The 22,294-nt window shown below is 38.3% G+C and overlaps 1 protein-coding gene across 1 annotated transcript in view; it reads right to left on the minus strand.

Annotated features, from left to right (window-relative positions):
• The window catches only part of LOC311285653 (ras-related protein Rab-38-like), a 42,496-nt gene that overhangs the window by 10,297 nt on the left and 9,905 nt on the right, over positions 1–22,294 (minus strand). Inside the window, exons 4-9 of the mRNA XM_084401408.1 lie at positions 14,299–14,534; positions 12,546–12,792; positions 12,150–12,318; positions 11,373–11,499; positions 4,184–5,123; positions 1–2,227 (exon numbers count right to left, since the gene is read on the minus strand). The exon at positions 1–2,227 is cut by the window's left edge and continues 746 nt beyond it. Coding sequence (XP_084257534.1) covers positions 1,351–2,227; positions 4,184–5,123; positions 11,373–11,499; positions 12,150–12,318; positions 12,546–12,792; positions 14,299–14,534 — 2,596 coding nt within the window. The 3' untranslated portion in view covers positions 1–1,350. The remainder of the gene's footprint in view (positions 2,228–4,183; positions 5,124–11,372; positions 11,500–12,149; positions 12,319–12,545; positions 12,793–14,298; positions 14,535–22,294) is intronic.

The following is a 22,294-nucleotide window of genomic DNA, read 5'->3' on the forward strand; positions in this document are numbered from 1 at the left end:
AGGAAATGATTTGCAAATCATATACTTATATTTGTTGAAATAGGCCCTGCATTCATATATATTGCTTTATGTATAAATCACTTGTTAACTTATATTATTCAAAATTTGGGGTTAGTAAGTCTCTTATGCTCACCAAGGCTGCATTTATCTAATCAAAAATACAGTAATATTGTGAAATATTATTACAATTTAAAATAATTATTTTAAATTAAAATTTGTATATATTTTCAAATGTAATTTATTTCTGTGATGCAAAGGTGAATTTTCAGCAGCCATTACTCCAGTCTTCAGTGTCACATGATCCTTCAAATAATCCTTCAAATAAACATGTCGTCTTATTATTATTATTAATGTTGAAAACAGTTGTGCTGCTTAATATTTCTGAAACCATGATAAAAAAATTTCAGGACAGAAAGTTCAAAATAACAGCATTTATTTGAAACAGAATTTTGTTATAACACTGTCTTTACTGTCAATTGAATGCATCCTTGCTGAATAAAAGTATTAATTTCATTAAATGAAAACCTTACTGACCCCAAACCTTTGAATGATAGTGTAAAAAGTTGAGATCAACTATCAGTTTGCATCATTTCCTAAAATTTCAAATTCCATGTTTCAAATTAAAATGATTAATCACTAAATACTTCAAGTAATAGTCTGGGACATGTTTATATAAATTGATAAATGTCAGATTTCTGCGGTATCTAAATAAACTTGCCCTTACATTCCTTCTATTTGATTTATTAAGAAAAAATATAATAATAGATATTATTTTAGTTATATAAAGTGGCACAACATGCAACTTCTAAACTAGGGTAATAAAGAAAATGACCAATATTTAAACAAACTGCTTTGCGCTCAAAGGCTCAATTTGGTCCTACATTCAAACATTTGCACTTCCCTTGTATGTGAAGAATCGTGCAAGACGTTAAGACATCTTGCTGACAGGCAACAGGAGAGATAAAAATGACATCACCTGGAGCAGGAGTTTTGTTATTTTACACACCTGTGTGGATTGACGTCATTGGAATGTTATTAAATCTTCCGGTCTACAGACTGACCAAAATCAGTAACTTCTTGGCAAGAAGGGCCATAAACTTTGTCAGAGCACGAGAGCATATCAAGTACATCCTTAATTATCAGAAAAGCAGTTTGGTGAAGTGCCTTTCCCTACGCAGATCGGGATTTTGAGGACGGGCTGGATTCCAAGCACCATAAAACGTCCTCAGCGAGTGCTTCTATATTAAGAGTTTACACTCCTTGACATTTACAACTGGGTTTTGCAATCTAAGCAGATGCACGCTCTCCGAAATTGCCTCTCAGTCTCCTTCCTGCGCTCCGAATAATCTCTCAGAGTGAAGAGGAGCTCTGGCTGTAGTGCCGAAGCATCAGCTGGTCGTATATTGGGGAGCAGGGCTCACACAACGGCAGCTCCGAGGCTGGCGATGTGGGAGACTCGCTGATCGAGTCCACGGAGGAGTCTCTGAATGGCGAAGGTGGTGTCAAGGCGCCCAGATCCTCAAAATCAGTGGTCCTGACCGCACACGAGGAGTCGTAGGTGCTGTCAAAAAGGCTGGCAGGTGAAGCCCTGCTACTCCCACCGGCTATGATGCCACCGGTGATGCCGACCGCGGAACGAGGGTTGGTGTTTGCTACGGCCACCACATCTGCGTAGGTGGTGACGGTGGTGGGATGCGGCCTTTCTTGCGGGTGGAGACGGAAAGAGGGGGAGCAGGGTCTAGGGACCGGGGCGGTGGTGTTCACGGCTGTTCCCGGCGGTGACCCGGGCAGCATCATGGTGTTGAGCTCACTGATGTTCGCCGTGAATCGATTGACCACACAGCTGATCTGATCCATGATGGAGGTCTGGGGCGGGCCGCCATGCTGCAAGCGCTCCGTCAGGTATGAGGGTATAGTCACCACTGTCGCACGCTCTTCATCGCGCTCTTCCAGTTCGCACCTCTGCAGCGGAGGTCGCTGACACACGGTCGGCAGCGGCGAAGGGGTCCGGGGATGGTAGGTTACAGGGTAGCGCTGGTTTTTCTGAGACCCGTCGTATGCCAGCTTCACCTGGTCTGGCGGCCGATCACAGCCCTTTGAGAAGGGCTTAATAATGGCCGTCTGGTTGGCCTCTTCCTTTTTCTTAATGTGGATTGAGATCCGCTTCCACAGGTTTGGCCTGTAACTTCTCTCGTTCTGTGCCCAAGTCACCGTTTTGCCATTGGAACTGTGGAAAGAAAACAACAATGTGTATTTGTATTTGATTGATTAATTATACATAAATACACATAACAATTTAACATAATTAATATCAATATCAATATAGTGTATATCAGTTGAGCAACTGCAGAGCCTTCCCAAAACGGAGAAATTGAGACTGAATTTATAGACTTTTGGTATGGATTTATGCAGGGCACAGAATCACCAAAAAACGAAGAGGGACTTCACCTCACATGGCTGCTACGCCCTTGCTAGTTTGCAACAGTAAGGGCCCTATCATACACCCGGTGCAATGCAGCGCCAGGCGCAACGCAAGTGTTTTTTGCTAGTTTCAGCCCTACGCAGTTACCATTTTCACGTCCTTCGCCACGTTGTTTAAATAGCAAATCCATTTGCACCTATTTGTACGTCTATGGCAAGAAAACGAGGTGTGTTCGGATGCATTGTTGGTACGTTGCTATTTTGAGGCAACTGAAATAGATTCTGCAGAATTTTTTTTGTTTTTTGTTATTTAAAGAGCACTACGTGTGTGCACTCTGCTTATTGTGCAGCAGCACACAAACTAGCCAAATATAAAAAATAAAAGGATTACAATGTATAAGCACGCTTTAACCTCGCGCACAAGCAGATCCGTTTGCTCTCTGGAGACGTTCAGTCTTTCCGCTTGCAAATTCCGCTATGTGAATAGCGAATCCGCCATGGCGCGAGCGCAACTGGCTTTTAAAGGGAATGTAAAATTACTCTCTGCTTGGTTTTTTGCATGTTACACCCAAATCACACCCATTACTCATTAAAAGAATAGGGACAACCCTTTTAGACCATGTGCTGGGTGGGCCGACCATAGCAAAAGTGGATTCGGACACGCCCTAAGTGCACTTGCACGGTGCGCTTTGATCGTTAAAATAAGGCCCTAAAGCTAAAGGCAAGAGAGAACTGACCCTACCATTAGCCATTTAAATCCATCCATTCCAAGCGCAATTACCCTCATCCAGTCCTGTACTTCAGACAGGAAATCTCTAACTTCAGTTCTCCTAATGCACCTGGGGACCCATCGACCCAAATGCACGAAACTACTGAGTTGCTCCAGGAATGATTCACAGGCAGACAGGGTAATTGGTTGGGGCTCTTTTTCTCTTTCGAGGGGAATATTGGCAGTTTTTTAATGTGCTCTAAAATATGCTCAGTTGGAGAGTTGATTCATTTTCAGTCTAAACTCATTTTCATCCTCAAAAGCAAACCTTTGGCAGGCATTACTGAGAGATAAACAGATTTAATGTGAGCTTTATTTATTTATTTATTTTGTCAGAAGCGGCTTCTGCATTTGAGAGTAGTGACTGCACATCATCTTATTATAAAGAGGAAAAAAAGGATTTTCAAAACTGACATAAAAATAATTGACACGTTATGCCTCATTATCCTTAAATTCATTCAGTGTAAATCCAATTAAACCAAAGAAGCATAAATGAAAAAATAAGATGTCAATACTCAACTTTAGATAGCTGGAAAAAAGTCTGCAATTATGACCAAGCATTTTTTTTAAACCTATCATGCAGGATTATTAACAACTTAAACTATTCAAAACAATTTTGGTAACTGAAAAAACAAAACAAAACAAAACAAAACAAAATAAAATAAAATAAAATAAAATAAAATAAAATAAAATAAAATAAAATAAAATAAAATAAAATAAAATAAAATAAAATAAAATAAATCTTAAGCTAAACAAAATCATTAAAATTTGTGACAAAAACTAAGGATGAAACTGAAATAAATAATAAATATAAAATTACACCTAAATGGTAAATGACAAATGCATTTAACACACACACACACAAATTTTTTTTTAACAAAAACTGAAAATATGTATAAAAATCCAAATATTAATAAAAGCTAAAACAGTATATAGTATACTATTAGTACAGTATATAAAAAAATACTAAAATAACACTGCTCTCATACTGACCTTACTGTGTCTGTGCCAGAGCCTCGCCGTCTGAACAGGTTAGCCAAGCTGCTAGACCGGCTAGCGGCCGAGGCAGCTTTCCCGTCACCCACGTGCATCCTCACAACTGTCGACGTAGTGAAAGCGCTGCGTACATTCCTCTCAGGTTTGGCCAACATGATGTAGACTTTGGGTACAAACATGCAGCACAGCGCAGTAGTGGCGCTGAGGCTAACGGAGAAACACATGGTGATTATCTTGTAGTTTGAACCAAAATAAATTGGCACGAAAGCCAGCCAGATAATGCAGGTGGTGTACATGGTAAACGCAATGTATTTGGCCTCGTTGAAATTGGCGGGGACGTTGCGGGTCTTAAAGGCGTAGAATGTGCAGCTGAGGATGAGCAGCCCGTTGTAGCCCAAAGGCGCCACCACTCCGAGTGTGGTGGTGTTGCAGATTAGGTGCACCTCGCGTATGGACGGATAGTCGTAGATCACTTGTGGAGGTTCCATGATGAAGAGCGCCACGATGATGCCCAGCTGAATCAGGATCAGTATGAAGGCGATGACCAGTTGGGCACAGGCGCTCATAAAACGAGGCTTCTTGGTGCAGATCTTCTTCTTGCTGCCCGCGAGGATGCGAGCGATGCGGTTGGTCTTGGTGACAAGGGCTGAGTAGCTCATGGCAGGCGAGAGCCCGATGCCTAACCTCTGCAAATAACAGTAGGCCAAATGCGGCTTGGCGATGAGGCAGAATGTACACAGATACCCCAAACAAATGCCAGCCAGGATGATGAAGCACAGCTCCCTGCTGGAGGACTTCACCACCGGCGTATCGTGGAACCTGATGAAGACTAAAGTGACGAAGATGGTTGCGAGCAGGCCAAGGCAGGCGAAGACCACGGCGGCAATAGGCTCAGGATCTCCCCACAGAAGGAACTGCACCGGGATTGGCTCACAGCCTGAGGGACAAGAATTTCAAAAGACGTTAATGTAATTAGGCGTTACTACAAGTCTATATATTTATTTATTTAATGGGGACAATATGTTTTACTATCCTCCTGTATCTTTTTCCTGATAGTATTGTAAAAGTTAAACAAAAACAAAACAAAAAAAACAACTACAAAAAAAAGCAAGTCGGTATAATGCCATTGCCTATGATTATTTAGAATCAATGATGTGTGACATTTAAACTTGCAAGGAGAACATCCATCGTTATGAAGATAACACAGTAAAACTGGTGGCTGAATTACAGTACAACTTTATAAAACTGTGCAAAAACAAACAAACCATCCATTCAACTAAGCATCATGCATTATGCATTACAGGCTGACATCAACAAGCGCTGATATATTTAGCATGTGCGATTTGCATCAAGAGACAGAGAATAAGGATGAAACTGAGTCTTAATTTGGATAGCCTTCAATGAGGTTGATCAAATGAGACTGTGAAGGTTTGGTCTGTTTTTACAGGTCAGATAAATTGTCAGTCCCAAACTAGTGACACCAAGAGCTACTCTGGAAAGTTATGGCCATGATTATCAAAGCTTTTGTGAAAGTCCCTTTAGGGCAAGTCATCGAAATCGGCAGCCATATTTATAATGCCCTAGGGCAGCTATTCATGCTCCAAAATCTCTGTAAATGTTTGATGGAATTATACTTTAATTACGTTTCAAATCAGGAATAAAATATGACACCAATTTCAGCATAAATTGTGCTCAAACTCAAAAACAGTATTTTTCAGACTGGTCCAGCTAAAGCACATGCATTAATGCTTATATTCAAGTAACAGTAACACTTTTATTGTTTACAGTAAAATTGTTAACAGTAACAATTTACAATACGGTTTCATTACTTAACATTAGTTTATGAATCATACTCTCACGATGATCAAACATTTTTTACCATATTTACTAATCTAGATCAAGGATTTCCAAACTTTTTTGTCAGCCAATCCCCTGACCTTAAATATTTTTTGAAGAACCCCCTTGTCAAGGTTCTGTTCAGTTAGTTTAATTTCCATGGACTTTTAGTTCGTTTTTTCAGTCACATGTTCTCCTTTGTCTTAGTTTCCCGCCAATCTTTAGTTTATATGGGCACTGATTAATCGTCATAGCTGCTTATCATTTAGTTCATTATCTCGGTCTATTTAAGTTCCTCTGTTTGTATCACTCATGGTCCGGTATTGTTTGTGCATAGCACACTGTTTCATGTTGTTTGCCTGTGTTGAATGAATCTAGCTGTTATTGGGATTCTGCTTTCTTCATCATCTTTGACCTAGGTTGTTACAGAATACCAGACCACTAATGGATTATGCAGCAAAAATCGCTTCCCTAGTCCAAGAAGAACTTCCTCTAATGGACTTTGACCTTCATTTCAGTCAGCTTGCTTTAAAGACAACCTTCGATGATGAGACTTTAAAGTCCCTCTTCTGGGTCAGGGCTAACTACTACCATCCAGTAGACCTCCCAGTAGAGCATCTACCCCCTCCAGACCGCAGCCAAACCCAGAGCCCAGCTCACCACCACCCCTAACCATGGAGACGACAACGCCAGAGCCCCCCGCAGACGGAAGGCTTCCGCCCACCGCGAACCCTGAGTATGACGAGAGCGCCTAATAATGCCCCGGAGCGGAAGTCTGACCAGGGGTGTGAGCCGGCAAACATTGTCCTGGTGGAGCTTGACACAGAGGACTGGCTGATCGATTGGGACTCTGAAGCTGTGCATCCCACCCTGTCCCACCCTGAACTTTCATTATCAGAGTCATCAGCAGAACTATCATCACCGCTGGTTTTAGCCAGCGGAGAAATGGTATCATCGTTCAGCAAGAACACCAAATAACACTACTCATCCCTTTAAACTTACCTTTGTCACCATCTCTGCAAAGCTCAGCCAGTCCTCCAGCCCCACCTCTGCTGGATGCCTGCAGCCCTTTGCCTTCCCTGGTGACGCCTTGCAGCGACGTGAAGCCTCAGGTCACGCTACCACCTGCCTGGCCTGAGCGAGGGGATCCTTTGGCTCCGCCTCCGGCCTCTGATTCCTTCGCTCCACCTCGTCCCGTCGACCTGTCGGCTTCGCATTGGCTCCTCCCTCCCTCGGCTCCACCAGAGACCCTCATACCTCCGGCTCCACCTTGGTCAGCCGTTACCCTGCCTGTGCCTCGGAATTATGAGCCATCGGCGGCACTACGTCTCTCCACCCCGTCGGCTCCAGCGGGCTCCGCCCTCTCTCTTGGATCCACCTTGCTCCTCGAGTACACCAGCTCCACCTAAGTCCTCGAGCACTTGGGCTTCACCTCGAACGCTCGTCGCCGCACCCTTGCCTTGGTCTCCAGAGCATCGGCATCGGCATCTTGGTCTAACATCGGCTCTGTCTTCGTCGGTCGTCCCACGGATGTCGCCGGCCATGTCAACACCTTGGCTCCTCCCTCCATGGGCTATCGTCATGGCTGAGCTCTGGATCATCACCACCCGGCTAATCCATCCATCATCTCCTCCTTGACTTCTTCCTCCATCACCTCCTTGGTCTGTCCTGTCTGCTTTTACCAGCCCTTTGCCATCTCCTCTCATCAGCCCTTCATCGGCTCCTTGTACACCCTCCCAAGCCCCCACCTTTCCTCCCTGACCACATCTGTTACATGTTCTCCTTTGTCTCAGTTTCCAGCCAATCATTAGTTTATATGGACACTGATTAATCATCACAGCTGTTTATGATTTAGTTCAATATCTCTGTCTATTTAAGTTTGTATCACTCACGGTCCAGTATTGTTTCGTGTTGTTTGCTTGTGTTGAATAAATCTAGCTCATATTGGGAAATACTTATTCTGGAATTCTTATTGGGGAATACCTTCATCTTTGACCTGGGATTGTTACACCCCATTTATTACTGTTTTTATTTATATATAAAACAAAAAATTCATTTTCATTTCACATTTTATGATTGAATTGATTAACTTTTCATCACCATGCCATACCCACTGCAGTGCCCTTATGATCCCCGGGGGGTTCCAAATACAAATCTAGGTTAATAAATATATATTTATTATATATATATAATACATGAGTGTATTTATTAATTACTCAAGTATTGCTAGATTTTAGTTAATGATACCGAATGCACTGATTAGTGTTAACATATTATATTGTAAAGTTTTACCATTTACTCTTGATTATGAGAATTTTAGCGTCTACATATTCGCTAGATCAGCTTGAAAAATACAGTTTTTAAGAGTGATTTGAGCTTAATAAAATTTGTTGTTTTAAAGGGGTGGTTGATTTCACTTTTCTAACTTTAGTTAGTGTATAATGTTGCTGTTTGAGCATAAACAACATCTGAAAAGTTATGAAGCTCAAAGTTCAAAGCAAAGGGAGATATTTTCTTTTAAAGAAATTGCTTTTTAACGACAACAATAAACGGCTGGTAGGGACTACACAAGCTAGTGACATCACAAACCCTAAAATTTACATAAACCCTGCCCCCGGGAATGCAATTTATAGATTATCATGACAGAATATGCTAGTTAATGACTAGAAGATAACTACACATAAGCCACATAAATTCATCAACTAACCAATCAGAAATGTTGTCTACATGTTGTCACCTCTTCTTGAGTCTCTCCATCATTGTCCGACTAAACATAAAAGGCTAAAAGTTTTTTACATTTTCAGTGCATGTCTGTGTGAGGTAATCGAAGCTGCTAAGGACACAAGCTGTTGTAGCTCCGCCCTCTGTGCTGGGAGCAGCAGCTCATTTGCATTTAAAGAGACACAAAAAATGCGTTTTTGCTCACCATCAAAAAGTAACAATTTTAACATGCTATATAAAAATATCTGTGGGGTATTTTGAGCTAAAACTTCACATACACAATCTGGGGATATCAAAGACTTATTTTACATCTTGTGAAAAGGGCATTATACCACCCCTTTAATTTTAAGTGAGACTATAGCCGCCACATTGAACATTTGGATTTCTCCTATTTATATATTTACATGTGTGCCATCTTTGCTACAGAGTCTTTGTACAGTGCATAAACTATATTGAAGATCCTTGTAAAATAAATATATGGTATAAAATAAACTGCTACTAAATGTCGAAAATTGGCACTCAGGCTCTCGCATGAATAGCAGAGAGGCCTCGGCTCTCAGTAATGTACTACATGCTGAGAGACTGCTGCTACAGGGCTTACGCTTGACAGCAATTCTGGAACATTCTGACGGGCACCCCCGCCAAGTCCAAATCTCTGTTTTTGGCATTAAGTTGCCATGGTCCAGATTCTCAAATAACGCTCTAAGAGATAAATGGGTCTCCTATGTTATTCCGTGACCCAGATACTTATATCACACACTGTTGTACAAGATGATAAGCTTATGTGGCTGGTCTAAGCGTTTTAGAATCATGGGTAAAAGACGGTTGTGACTTCTAGATTAACTACAAGAAGAACATTGGTAACACTTTAAAATACGGATCCTTCGTTAATGAATAACTACACAGGAACAAATGAGTAACACAATATTAACAATCTAGTAACTACAATTAACTAACAAGTAACTCTGATTAACGAATTAGTAAGTAATAGCACACAGATTTAAGTGGTAGTTTACTATTAACTAATCAATAACTACTATTTTTTAATACTTCACAGAGAACTACTGAATTTTTTTACAGATTTAAGTGGTAGTTCACTAATAACTAATCAATAACTACTATTTTTCAATACTTCCCAGAGAAATAATGAAAAAAAATCACAATTCATGCAAAACTAATTAATAACTAATGCAGGACAAATTACTAGCACTAGATTAACATTACTGCTAGATACTGTACACTAATTATAAATATGTAATAGCGTAGCAGACAGGAAAGCTGTCAATAATTAGCCTATGCACTGCTGTCTTTTAGAGAACTATTCATAAACTAAATAATTTTTAAGAATTGTTTTTATAAATGCACTTGTCTGGAACACTTACCCTGTGGCCGATTTTCCGGCATTCCTCTGGACTGGCTTTGAATAACTAGACTCATCATGGTGAGTACTGGAACATACTGAGTCATCAGCCATCCAAATACCAGTTATTTTATTATAGCTTGAGTCATTTGAGACACTTGAGTCATTACTAGTTAGTTAACATGATCTTCACTTTAGAATACGGATCCAAATAATTAGTAGTTCCTATAGGGGTATGTAGTAACACTTGAGTCATTACTAGTTAGTTAACATTATCTTCACTTTAGAATACGGATCCAAATAATTAGTAGTTCCTATAGAGGTATGTAGTAACACTTGAGTCATTACTAGTTAGTTAACATGATCTTCACTTTAGAATACGGATCCAAATAATTTGTAAGTCCTATAAAAGTATGCATTAACACTTGAGTCATTACTAGTTATCATGATTCCATGCTGTAGTTACTAATGAAGAGCCAACCCGAAAGGGTAGAATCATCTAATCATTCACAGGATATATATACACACACATATTTATATATATACGAACAAAGAGATATACATAAAAACAATTTTGAGAGGTAGGTTAAATAATAAAATAACTGGTATTTGGATGGCTGATGACTCAGTATGTTCCAGTACTCACCATGATGAGTCTAGTTATTCAAAGCCAGTCCAGAGGAATGCCGGAAAATCGGCCACAGGGTAAGTGTTCCAGACAAGTGCATTTATAAAAACAATTCTTAAAAATTATTTAGTTTATGAATAGTTCTCTAAAAGACAGCAGTGCATAGGCTAATTATTGACAGCTTTCCCAAATCATAAGTCTGCTACGCTACTACATATTGATAATTAGTGTACAGTATCTAGCAGTAATGTTAATCTAGTGCTAGTAATTTTTCCTGCATTAGTTATTAAGTTTTGCATGAATTGTGAATTTTTTTCATTATTTCTCTGGGAAGTATTAAAAAATTGTAGTTATTGATTAGTTATTAGTGAACTACCCCTTAAATCTGTAAAAAATTCAGAAGTTCTCTGGGAAGTATTAAAAAAATAGTAGTTATTGATTAGTTAATAGTGAACTACCACTTAAATCTGTGTGCTATTACTTACTAATTCGTTAATCAGAGTTACTTGTTAGTTAACTGTAGTTACTAGATTGTTAACATTGTGTTACTCATTTGTTCCTGTGTAGTTATTCATTAACGAAGGATCCGTATTTTAAAGTGTTACCAGAACATTTTGCTCTGAAAGTGGATGTAGAATCACCTGTGAGGTCATCTGTAGGCCAGGATCCAAGCTCACATGCACGGCAGGTGTATTCATCAAACACAAACTCGTTTTCTTTACATGGAGTGCAGGTCCAGCAGCAGCTCACCTCACCCTTACGGATAACCTGAGGTGGTCAGAACAGACCGGTCATGTTATAGATTTTTGTGAAGAAAATGCTTGCTCTCAAAGCCACCACCACAATGCTGTATTGTTGTGGGTGGTTGCAGTGCACCTCTATGTGGTTAATAAGGGGTTCTAAGTGGTTTTTAGTGCATTTATATGTGGTTCCTAAGGTGTTTTGAGTGGCTAAAGTTCCGCCTCCAAGTTTAGATGATAGTCTCCTCCTTAAAAATGGCTCAGACTCTTGCATAAGTCTGTATCTGGAATTTTTTTTGGGCGCTTTGCAATCAAAAATGTAAGTCACACTCAAATTTGTAATTCTGCTGAAAACACCTCTCCTATTAAGCCACATGATTAGAGATATCAGGTTTTTGAGAAAAAAAGGCTATATTAAGGCATCTTTACACAGCTGACAGCTCAAAATTCTGTGTAAAGACACATTGCAGCATAAAAGCCAGACTAAATTATGCCTGCTCTGATCCACCTAAGCCCCTTGTATAACAATATGCAGTTAGAATTGCTATGTAAATTACATTTATGCCACCTCTGAGCAACATTAAGCAGTCTGTGTAAAGTCTGTGTATTTCAAATAAAATAAAAACGCATACACTCTCACATTTTTCTTTACAAAGATTCCTTCACTGCATTTTTCACCTTTATCTGAGCTTTTTCACAGGGATCACTGCACACTGATCTGATGATGGCACTGCTGTTGGCCCAAATCTCCTCGTCATCCATCTTCAGCCCACTGTTGTCCCAGCTGCCCACGTGGATATAGCTGTAGTCCTCCTCACTCATCTGTTTAAAGTTCATGATCTCATACCTAGAAAAACACATGTAAAAGCAATGTCATGGGCGTGAAATGGTTAACCTAGAGTCATTCTTAAAACCATCAACATGGTTTGCCTATATAGCCATTCAGTCTGAAGGAAGATACTTTTGAAAATTACTTCACAATGACATCAACAAGAGATTGTTTTCATTATCTTTGAAAGGAGTTTAGAAGCACATTCTGACTTGTGAATGGAGCAGAATATGAAAGATTCCTACCTCCCCGGGGAGTCTCCGTTCTCATCAAACAGCACTACTTCTCCTGAGACACCACTGAAGTTTGTCCTCATGAGGAATTCTAAGAGTTTACCTCCATCAATCGGCCGCATGGCTTCACAGAGGCCTGCATAGCCTGGACACAGAGACTTCTGCATGGCGTGCAGGCCATAAGCCATAGAGTAGATGGCATTGATCACAAAGCCCATCTTCGTGTCCTGAGCATACTGGTGTCGGAGCAACTCTTTCTCTGTGAAATGGTGTAGTGAAAACAAACAATGAAACAAACAATATATTGAAATCACCTTTTTTTTTAATTAATATCGATTCAGTGCTTTCATCTGCCATAGTACTGTCTTTATCATCATTTGGGGGCTTTTCTCAGCATATACTAATATTTTGTAATTCATTTGATAACATTTTTGTTGAAAAATTCATTATTAGATGGAGAGATGAATAAATGGACAAATGGATGAATAGATCAAGTAATGAAAGGATGAATGGATGATAGATGGATGACTAGAATGAATAGACAAATTGATGGAATAAAAGACATGGACAGATAAATGGATTGATGGACAGATAGACTATGGATGGATGAATTAATGGATGGATAATGAATAGTTGAATGAACAGATGGAATGAAAGAATGCTACATGAATGAATGATAGATGAATGGACAACTGGATGGATGATGAATAGCTGAATGAATTGATGGAATAAAATACTAATGTATAGATGGGTGGATGGATGAATGTATAGATAAATGGATGGATAAATGAATGATGAATAGTTGAATGAACATAGAAGGAAAGACAGCAACACAGATGGATGGATGATAGCTGATGGATGGATGAATGAATGAATAGATGAATGACAACTGGATGGATGACGAATAGCTGAATTCAGTGATGGAATAAAATACTAATGTAGATGGTGGATGGATGGATGGATGAATAGATAGATGAATGGATAAATGAATAATGAATAGTTGAATGAATAAATGGAATGAAAGATGGGCGGGTGGATGGATGGATGGATGGATAATAATGATATTAAATTGTATTTGTAGTGCGCCTTTTTAAAACTCAAAGCACTACAACATGTGCAGAACAAAACAACAAATCAAACAAAAAAGAATTACTATAAAAAATACACAGTAATAAATTATAAATTAAAAGCTTAAAAAGATATGTCTTAAGAAGCAGAATTCCTAATAGATGCAGGTAATGAGTTCTATACTTAGGCGCATGGATGGATGGATGACTGGATGGATAGTGAATAGTTGAATGAATAGATGAAATGCAAAATGGGTGGATGGATGTCTGGATGGATGACTGGATGGATGGATGGATGAATGAATGAATTGAATGAATAGATGCAATGAAAGATGGGTGGTTGGATGGATGGATGGATAGATGGACAACTGGATGGATGGATAGATTGAATAACTGATGGATGGTGGATGGATGGATGGATGGATGAAATAATAAACAGGCAGACAGACAGGTGGATGGACAGACATATATATGAGAGAGAGAGAGAGAGAGAGAGATGGATAGATAAACAGATCAACTGATGGAAAAACAAATGGATGTATACGGTATATGGTTGGATGGATGGATGGATTGACAGACAGATGGAGGGATGGATGCATGCATGCATGGATGGATGAACTGATAAAGACAAGAGTTAAAATGTCCTAAAATCATGTAAGCTGTGGGTCTGTCATGGTCAGAGATCATCTTCCACTCACTGGTGCAGGTCTTGTTGTATTTGAGACTCTCTTGAGGATGACCCTTCAGTCGGCACTGGAAGCGGTGCTGCCAGAACTCGACGAACCAGGGGTCCCGGAGGTTGGTGTCCGGCTGCAGGTTCAGGTAGTAATCATCGAACCATGTGACGTAAGCAGACTGAAGCTTGATAGTGATTCCCCCAGCTGCCTCCCTCTGGAAGCCATCAGTGACATCATAGCGGTCAGCCCAGCCGTCGCTGCAAAGTGTGCAAGAGACAAGTGAGTAATGAACGGCTTTTTTATAGAACAAACTCCCTTGAGACACAGACAGGGAGCCTCCCAGTCCAAACTGACCCACATAACAGCCAAAGCCCAGTAGTTATTATGACCAGGTTACACTATGAATTAGGTCTTGAGGACACAGCCGGCCAGTATTTCATACTGACAGTACTGTCACAGACTCTGGCGGGTATAATAAACCTCTCCATGAGATGGATATGCTCCAAGGCTTCCCTATTAAGCAACAAAGGGATCTTTGGATGACAAGAGATGAATCTATTTTCTTCCTCCTCTTTAATACAAACACACACAAAATAAATGATACTTTTCAGCATCCTCTCCATCTATATGTTCTCTAACACTTCCTAAACTCACGGCGCTAAATGTTACACAACTCAGCAGTGTGTGGGAGGTATCATTTTTGTTCTCATGGTAGGTAAGGAGAGGCTTTCATAACTTGTCCTTGGAGGCAAAAGCAATGGGAGGGAAAGCATAGAGGAGCATGTAAGCAGGAGCTTGAATCATCTCATGGAAAAGAGCTGAACAGCTCAGTAAACCCACACACTGACCCCAGCGGGTCAGCCTCCCTCTGCCCACTGCTCCTGCAGGAAAACTTACAAAGACAACAAAAATGCCAAAGCAAAGGCGCCACAGTCTTTACAAAGATGTCTGACAGCATTTACAGCGCATTAAAGCATCATCTGCATACTGCAAAATGATGCTGGGGCGATTTACGGAATATTTGATTTTATTTTGGTGCCAAATAATATTAATCAACAAATAGGACATTTCTCTCTTGCTCTTGCGTAGGTGACATTAAAGCTATTTTAACAGTACATGAATCTTTTGAACGGTCAGTTTAAATGAATCGGTTTAAATGAACGCTGATTCAATTGATTTGCACTGATTTGTTTGTGTCAGCACTCGAAGATGCTCATGGAAATACTCAAATTTCGGTCTGATAAAAGTTTCTCAGGTTGAATGATAAAAAAATACCCTAAAAACCAAATCAGTTCAAATACAATAATAATATCAAGCTTGAATATCTTCTGGAAAATAAAGTGTCATATATACAGAGCCTATGTATGTATATATGACTATGGTTAGACTTCATAAAATGTCTGTATAAATAAAAACATTTATTAAGTTTACATGTGCATAAAGAATATTGATTCATTTTATTTTAATTATTTTATTCAACCAGATACGGAACTTTTATAGCATAAAAAATAAAAATAAAAATAAAAATCACCAAATCTGGATTTAGTGAGAATTAAAAATTAAAAATAAATAAATAATAATTATTATAAAAAGATATACACTTTATACATCAATGTTTCAGGAAAAACATGTCTGTGGGCGTTTCACGTTTTGGAATCTACACGAATCACAGTTTTAATCCGTTAACAATTAGCCCACAGAGGAATGACACACACACGCCTATGTGGGATGCTGCTGTATTAAGGACAGAAAATAATAACACATTTACACCAACAAATGCTGCAAATAAGCTGCAAAGTGATTAAATTAGGTTACATTTTTATCCATCCCCGGGGTGGAGTCCGATCAGCCCTCATCAGCCATGGATCAGCTCTTATGCAACCCTTCACTGATGAACAATTCGATAGATAATACAACAGAATACAATGCGGTGTCCTCTCACTCACTACAGACAGATGGCTGGGCACAGTCTGCAAACTGCTCGTTAGTAAATAATTGAAAGCCATTCAGATGTGAAACGGCAGAGCTCGGACATCACTGCTTTCGTGGCTGTCAATAGGCTGCTGAGAGCAGATGTTTTCAGATAGCATTTCGTAACAATTGTTTTGCAAATCGGGACGATCTTTGAAGGATGAACAAAACATTTTTTTGGTCACCATATTAAAAATAACATTTACATTGGATAATATTCAGACTTTTGAGCTTTGAAGTGCTGGAAAAAGTTTTGAAGTACTTGGAAGTCCTTGAAAAGTTCTTCAATCTTATAACAATGTCTGTCTAATTTTCTGGGTTATAATCAATATGCGATTCATCTTTGGACACACCGGACACACACTTGTCGTATTTTAAAGGGTTAGTTCACCCAAAAATGAAAATTCTGTCATTAATTACTCACCCACAAATTAATTACAAACCAGTTTCGATCATCTTCGGAACACAAATGACGATCTTTTTGATAAAATATGAGAGATTTCTGTCCCTCCGTTGGCAGCTATGCAATGAACTCTTTGATGCTTCAAAACGTTTATAAAGATATCGTAAAACTAATCCATATGAATTGAGCGGTTTAGTCCAAATTTTCTGAAGAGACACGATCACTTTATATGATGAACAGATTGAATGCAGACTTTTATTCACATATAAACATTGATCATTGAACATAAACAGAAGCGCAACCGAACCTGCATGACGCGTGAGAACAAACCTCATTGGTTCTTGCTGAAGCTCAAACGTGCTGCGTAACACGAGAATGAACCTCATTGGTTCTCACACGTCAAGCGAACATGCTTGAGCTTCCGTTTATCACAACTGATGTGAGTTGATGAATGTTTACAAGCCTAAATTAAACCTGTTTATCATATAAAGCGATTGTGTCTCTTCCAATGGAGGGACAGAAAGCTCTCAGATTTCACGAAAAAAAGATCTTCATTTGTGTTCCGAAGATGAACGAAAGTCTCGAAAGTCATGAGGGTGAGCAATTAATAATAGAATTTATATTTTTGGGTGAACTATCCCATTAAAGGGTTAGTTCACCCAAAAATGAAAATTCTGTCAGTAGTAATTACTCATCCTCATGTTGTTCCAACCCCGTAAGACCTTCGTTCATCTTCGGAACACAAATTAATATATTTTTGATTAAATCTGAGAGCTGGCTCACTCCTCCATAGACTTCTAGGTGACCGAAACTAGCTGGCCCAGAAAAGTTATTAAAGAGATCGTTAATATAGTCCAAGTGACTACAGTGGCTCAATCTTAAGTTTATCAAGCGACGAGAATACTTTTTGTGCGCAAAAAACAACAAAAATAACGACTTTATTCCACTATTCATTTCCTTCTCTCTGGGCCTCGAGTTAGTTCACGTAGTGTTTTTGCGCAGTGCGTCTGTGTTACACGTCACCACGTAGGCTCACTATTGGCCGACGCTGGTCATGTGTATGATGCGTGTGACGTACAACACAGACGCGCTGCGCAAAAACACTACGTGAACTCACTCGAGGCCCAGAGAGAAGGAAATAAATAGTGGAATAAAGTCGTTATTTTTGTTTGTTTTTGCGCACAAAAAGTATTCTCGTCGCTTGATATACTTAAGATTAAGCCACTGTAGTCACTTGGACTATATTACGTTCTCTTTAATACATTTTCTGGGCCAGCAAGTTTCGGTCACCTAGAAGTCTATGGAGGAGTGAGCCAGCTCTCAGATTTCATCAAAAATATCTTAATTTGTGTTCCGAAGATGAACGAAGGTCTTACGGGGTTGGAACAACATGAGGGTGAGTAATTACTGACAGAATTTTCATTTTTGGGTGAACTAACCCTTTAAGTTTGGTGCTGTTGTCAACAGCATTTTGGTTGTTTTTTGCTATGTTTTGGCTATATCTTTGCATGAATATCAATTTCATGCATTTCAATTTGTCAAATGGCTTCAATATGTGTAGATGTGCTTGTTGTGATATTTGAGGATGGCTGCAGCAGCAGCAGCATTCATTGAGTTAGGAAAGAAAGAAAATATGAGGGACATTTGATCATAAGTTCGTCATCCCTTGGCTTTTGGTGAATTGAAGCCACTGAGTAGGGTTAACGAATGAAAGCCAATGAAGCAAACATGCATATGCAGGGCATTACGTGAATGAATGAAATCAGAAAGCAGCCAAAATACCAAAGAAAGAACGTGGAGATTTTGTAAAATGTCTTGAGACACTTTATCACTTTTGCAGCCACATAGAGATCAAGTAACTGGAACAGAGACACAGTGGCCAGATTCTCATTGAACCAAAGAAAAAAAAAAAAAACTCAACACTCGGCTACCTTCCCTGGTGTCTGACACCTCATCAAACAAACACACACACATAAACTCGGTCATCCACTCATGCACACACAAACACACCTCACCCACGCACACACATGGACACACACACAGTCACTGGCACCCCCATAAACATGGCATCTTCTCTCAGCCCATCCAGGCTGTCTGGAATGCCCCGAGGCCCAGAATACCATGACACCATTTTCTGAAATAGATCCTCTTTAAATATTCTGAAATATAGGCCTTTACCACAGAACAAATGCCATTAAACTTCACCAAAACAAAGATTTTCCAGGCGCATGCAGGTTGATATTATCCGATTACAAAGTTATTAAAGGAGCTGATCTCAAAGTTTGTTTATGATTTGAAAAACTATGGGCACTGAAAAAACGCCAAAGCAAATTATTGGATATTAAATCCGGATTAAATCAAAAATCAAAAAGATTTCTTTAGAGAAGAAGAGAAAAATATTCGAAGCACATGCTTAAAAATCTTTTTTTCAAACATTGGTGATTTTTAGAGAGTTTAACGTGCAATTGTTACCTTAAAGAGCAGTTTTTGGTCAAAGAAATAAAGCTGAAAAAAAAAATAGATGAAAAACAATATGAAATACATAAGTTTCAGTTGAAATACTAAAATTACTAAAACTTAAACAGAAATAAAAATAAATTAAAGCTAAATAGAAACATTAAAAAGCAAACAAAACATGATGAAAGTGAATGCTCTGAAAAATGAGAGCTAATTCTAATTATTAATACATATTAATAAATACTACAATAGCATATAAATAATGCTAAAATAACACTGGTATAAATTCATGTACTTACAATTCAGTGTAATTAAAAATATCAGCTTCTCTCTTTTGAGGTCACCACTGTGGACCATCCACATATTTATTTCGCATATGTTTTACAATATTTAATAAAACCAATTAATTTAGCTGTTACCATTATTAGGTTGCCAGTTGAAGGTATGATATATCAGTAATTACATATTTTTTCCCCATCATTTACATTTAGCAGAAGGTGTTCTTATCCAGTCCATTTAATGTAAGCTCATCCTTAACGGTGAAACACTAAACAGAACTGCAAAACATTATGTTTTCCCAAACGCTCCCAACAGCCCCTCCATGTCTTCCATTGTTTGGATGAACAGGTAGTCCCACCCCAAAAATACACCATTGGTTGAGACAGATATTGTTGATCTTCAACTGAACTTACCTATAGTCATCTCTGCATATAAAACTGGGATAGGAGAAGGAATTTTAACTTATTTTTTTTTTTTTAAGAGTCAGCGAATGCCTCAATACCAAACCGAAGAGCTCCTGAACAGAAGCAGAAATTGGAGGGATTATTCTTAGTTTAATATCTCAAAGACATAATACATTATTTCAGTCCTTAATATCCATAAGCGATTTATTAATGGAACAGCGAGAACTGAATTGGGGGTGAAGCTAAAAATAGATAATTTAGATGTCACACTCCAGGAGATTATAAATGGGAAGAATCATTTCTTGCTTCATTTGACACTATGAATAGCACGTGCACATTTTTCAAGATGTCGATGCCAAGTCAAACTCTTAAAATACTCTTTTCACAGGATCTGTCATATACAATTATCTTTTTATAAGTCATTGAATGGTAAATTAGCAATCTTTCACAAATAGCTGAAGCGTCTCTGATGCGTTTGTTAGGTAAAGTTGAAACGTAAGAGTGTTTAAGAGACAGTCTGTACTTGTTGAAACAGATACAGTGTTACAGAATTAGTTGGGTGTCACTGCACCTCTCAAGTCTTGATTACAGAGTCAATAAGCTCACTCAAGAGGAGTTATTATCATTACACGAATCAAGTGCCTATCTCTAAAACAATCATAAATCACATACCTTGCTTCAGATGATTGTTCACTATAATGGTGATGATGATGGTGATGGCAACATTTGTGGTGATAACAGACAGAAAGATGAGCCTTGCTTCCATGTTTTGATCCATCTTGATTTTGTCTCTCACACACACACATACAAGCAAAGAGATGCAGATGATGATCAACAGGCGTGGGTGGACATTCAAAAGGTAAACACAGTCTCATTGAGATACCAACAGAACTGCCTGATGCATGGTGTGGCCCTTTCTGACCCACAATATCTGTGGAAAAAGCACTAAATGAACAGAAGGTAACAGGCAGTGAAGAAGATACAGAAGAAAGGTGTCGCATGCGCTATATCTCATAACTACTATATGGTTTTGAATCAAACATCCAAATACAGAAATGTATGTTTACTCTAGAACACATATATTCGCACATATAGAGATGAATAATTTTGTGCTTTATAATAATTTTACTTTATACATTTTTGTGGAGAAACAAAAATTTTAAAGGGACATGGTGATAAAAAAAAAAAGAAAAGATTTCGGTGTTCTCTCAGGAAACTTTGCGTCCACTCACAAAATGTTTGCTTTCTCTTGAGAAAACTCCCAAGCTCTTCTGTGTTCTTTGCGAGCGAACGTGAAGTTTCTCGTGGGAACGCAAACGTTTTTGAGAGAATGCAAAACCATTGAAATATGTTTTTTCCTCCCATCTCATATTTTTTCCATCACCATGTCCCTTTAGTGGCTCAGTAAAAAACATTAAATAGTCTCTTTTTTTAGTTTTGCATATATAGCCTTCAGTTCAAAAGTTTGTCTGTTTTTTTTTTAAATAAATAAATATTTTTATTCAGAAAGTATGCATTAATTGATCAAAAATTACAGCAAAGTTATTTATAATGTTACCAAAGATTTATATTTCAAATAAATGCTGTTCATCAAATTCCATTCATCAAAGAAATCTTAAAAACAATGATCATGTTTCCACAACAAGATTAAGCAGCACAACTGTTTTCAACACTGATAATAAAAAGAAATGTTTCTTGAGCATCAAATCATCATATTAGAATGATTTCTTTTCTGAAGGATCATGTGACACTGAAGACTGGAGTAATGATGCTGAAAATTCAGCTTTGTCATCACAGAAATACATTACATTTTAAAACATTTAAGGGTCAATGACGTGACGGGTCATTTTTTTGTCCAAAGGCCTTAATAATAATAAAAAAACAAATATATAACATCCAATATATGTAAGGTAGTACAACTTGATCTCTTTTACTGAATCCAAAAGGTTTTAATTATATTTTACTACATATAAAGGTATTTTAAAGATTTTGAAGTGTCAAAAGGTCATTCGGTAAAACCGATATAGTAAATATTTAAATGGAATAATATTGTTTTTAATAACTAAAGGAACTACAATAATACAAATATAAAGCAGATAAGGCTCTTTTTTTTACATTTCCCATTTTCTCCTTTCCCTGTGCAATGTTTTACTTGAATATGTTGGAGTGTTTAGAGTAGTCCAATAAATGATTACATTTATGAGATCAGTGATAATTGTATTTAATATTTCTTCTGTGGTACACACTATATACTATCTCAACATCAATGTCAAATCAGTTTTTAACTTTCAAATCAGTGGTTAAACCGAATGACTTTTTTGGTGACAAATTTTTTCCATCTTGTAAAAAATGACAAAAAACAGTGTTAATTGATTGTACAAACCACAAAATCTTATTGTTAACACCTAGGTAAACTAAAAAATGGTTTCAAATATAGTTATATCTCCATTCTATTTTTTTTTACACTTTTAAAAACCTTATTCGTCAATGACCCTTAAATAGA

This window comes from Rutilus rutilus (genome assembly GCF_951802725.1).
Source record: "Rutilus rutilus genome assembly, chromosome: 25".
NCBI lineage: Eukaryota > Metazoa > Chordata > Actinopteri > Cypriniformes > Leuciscidae > Rutilus > Rutilus rutilus.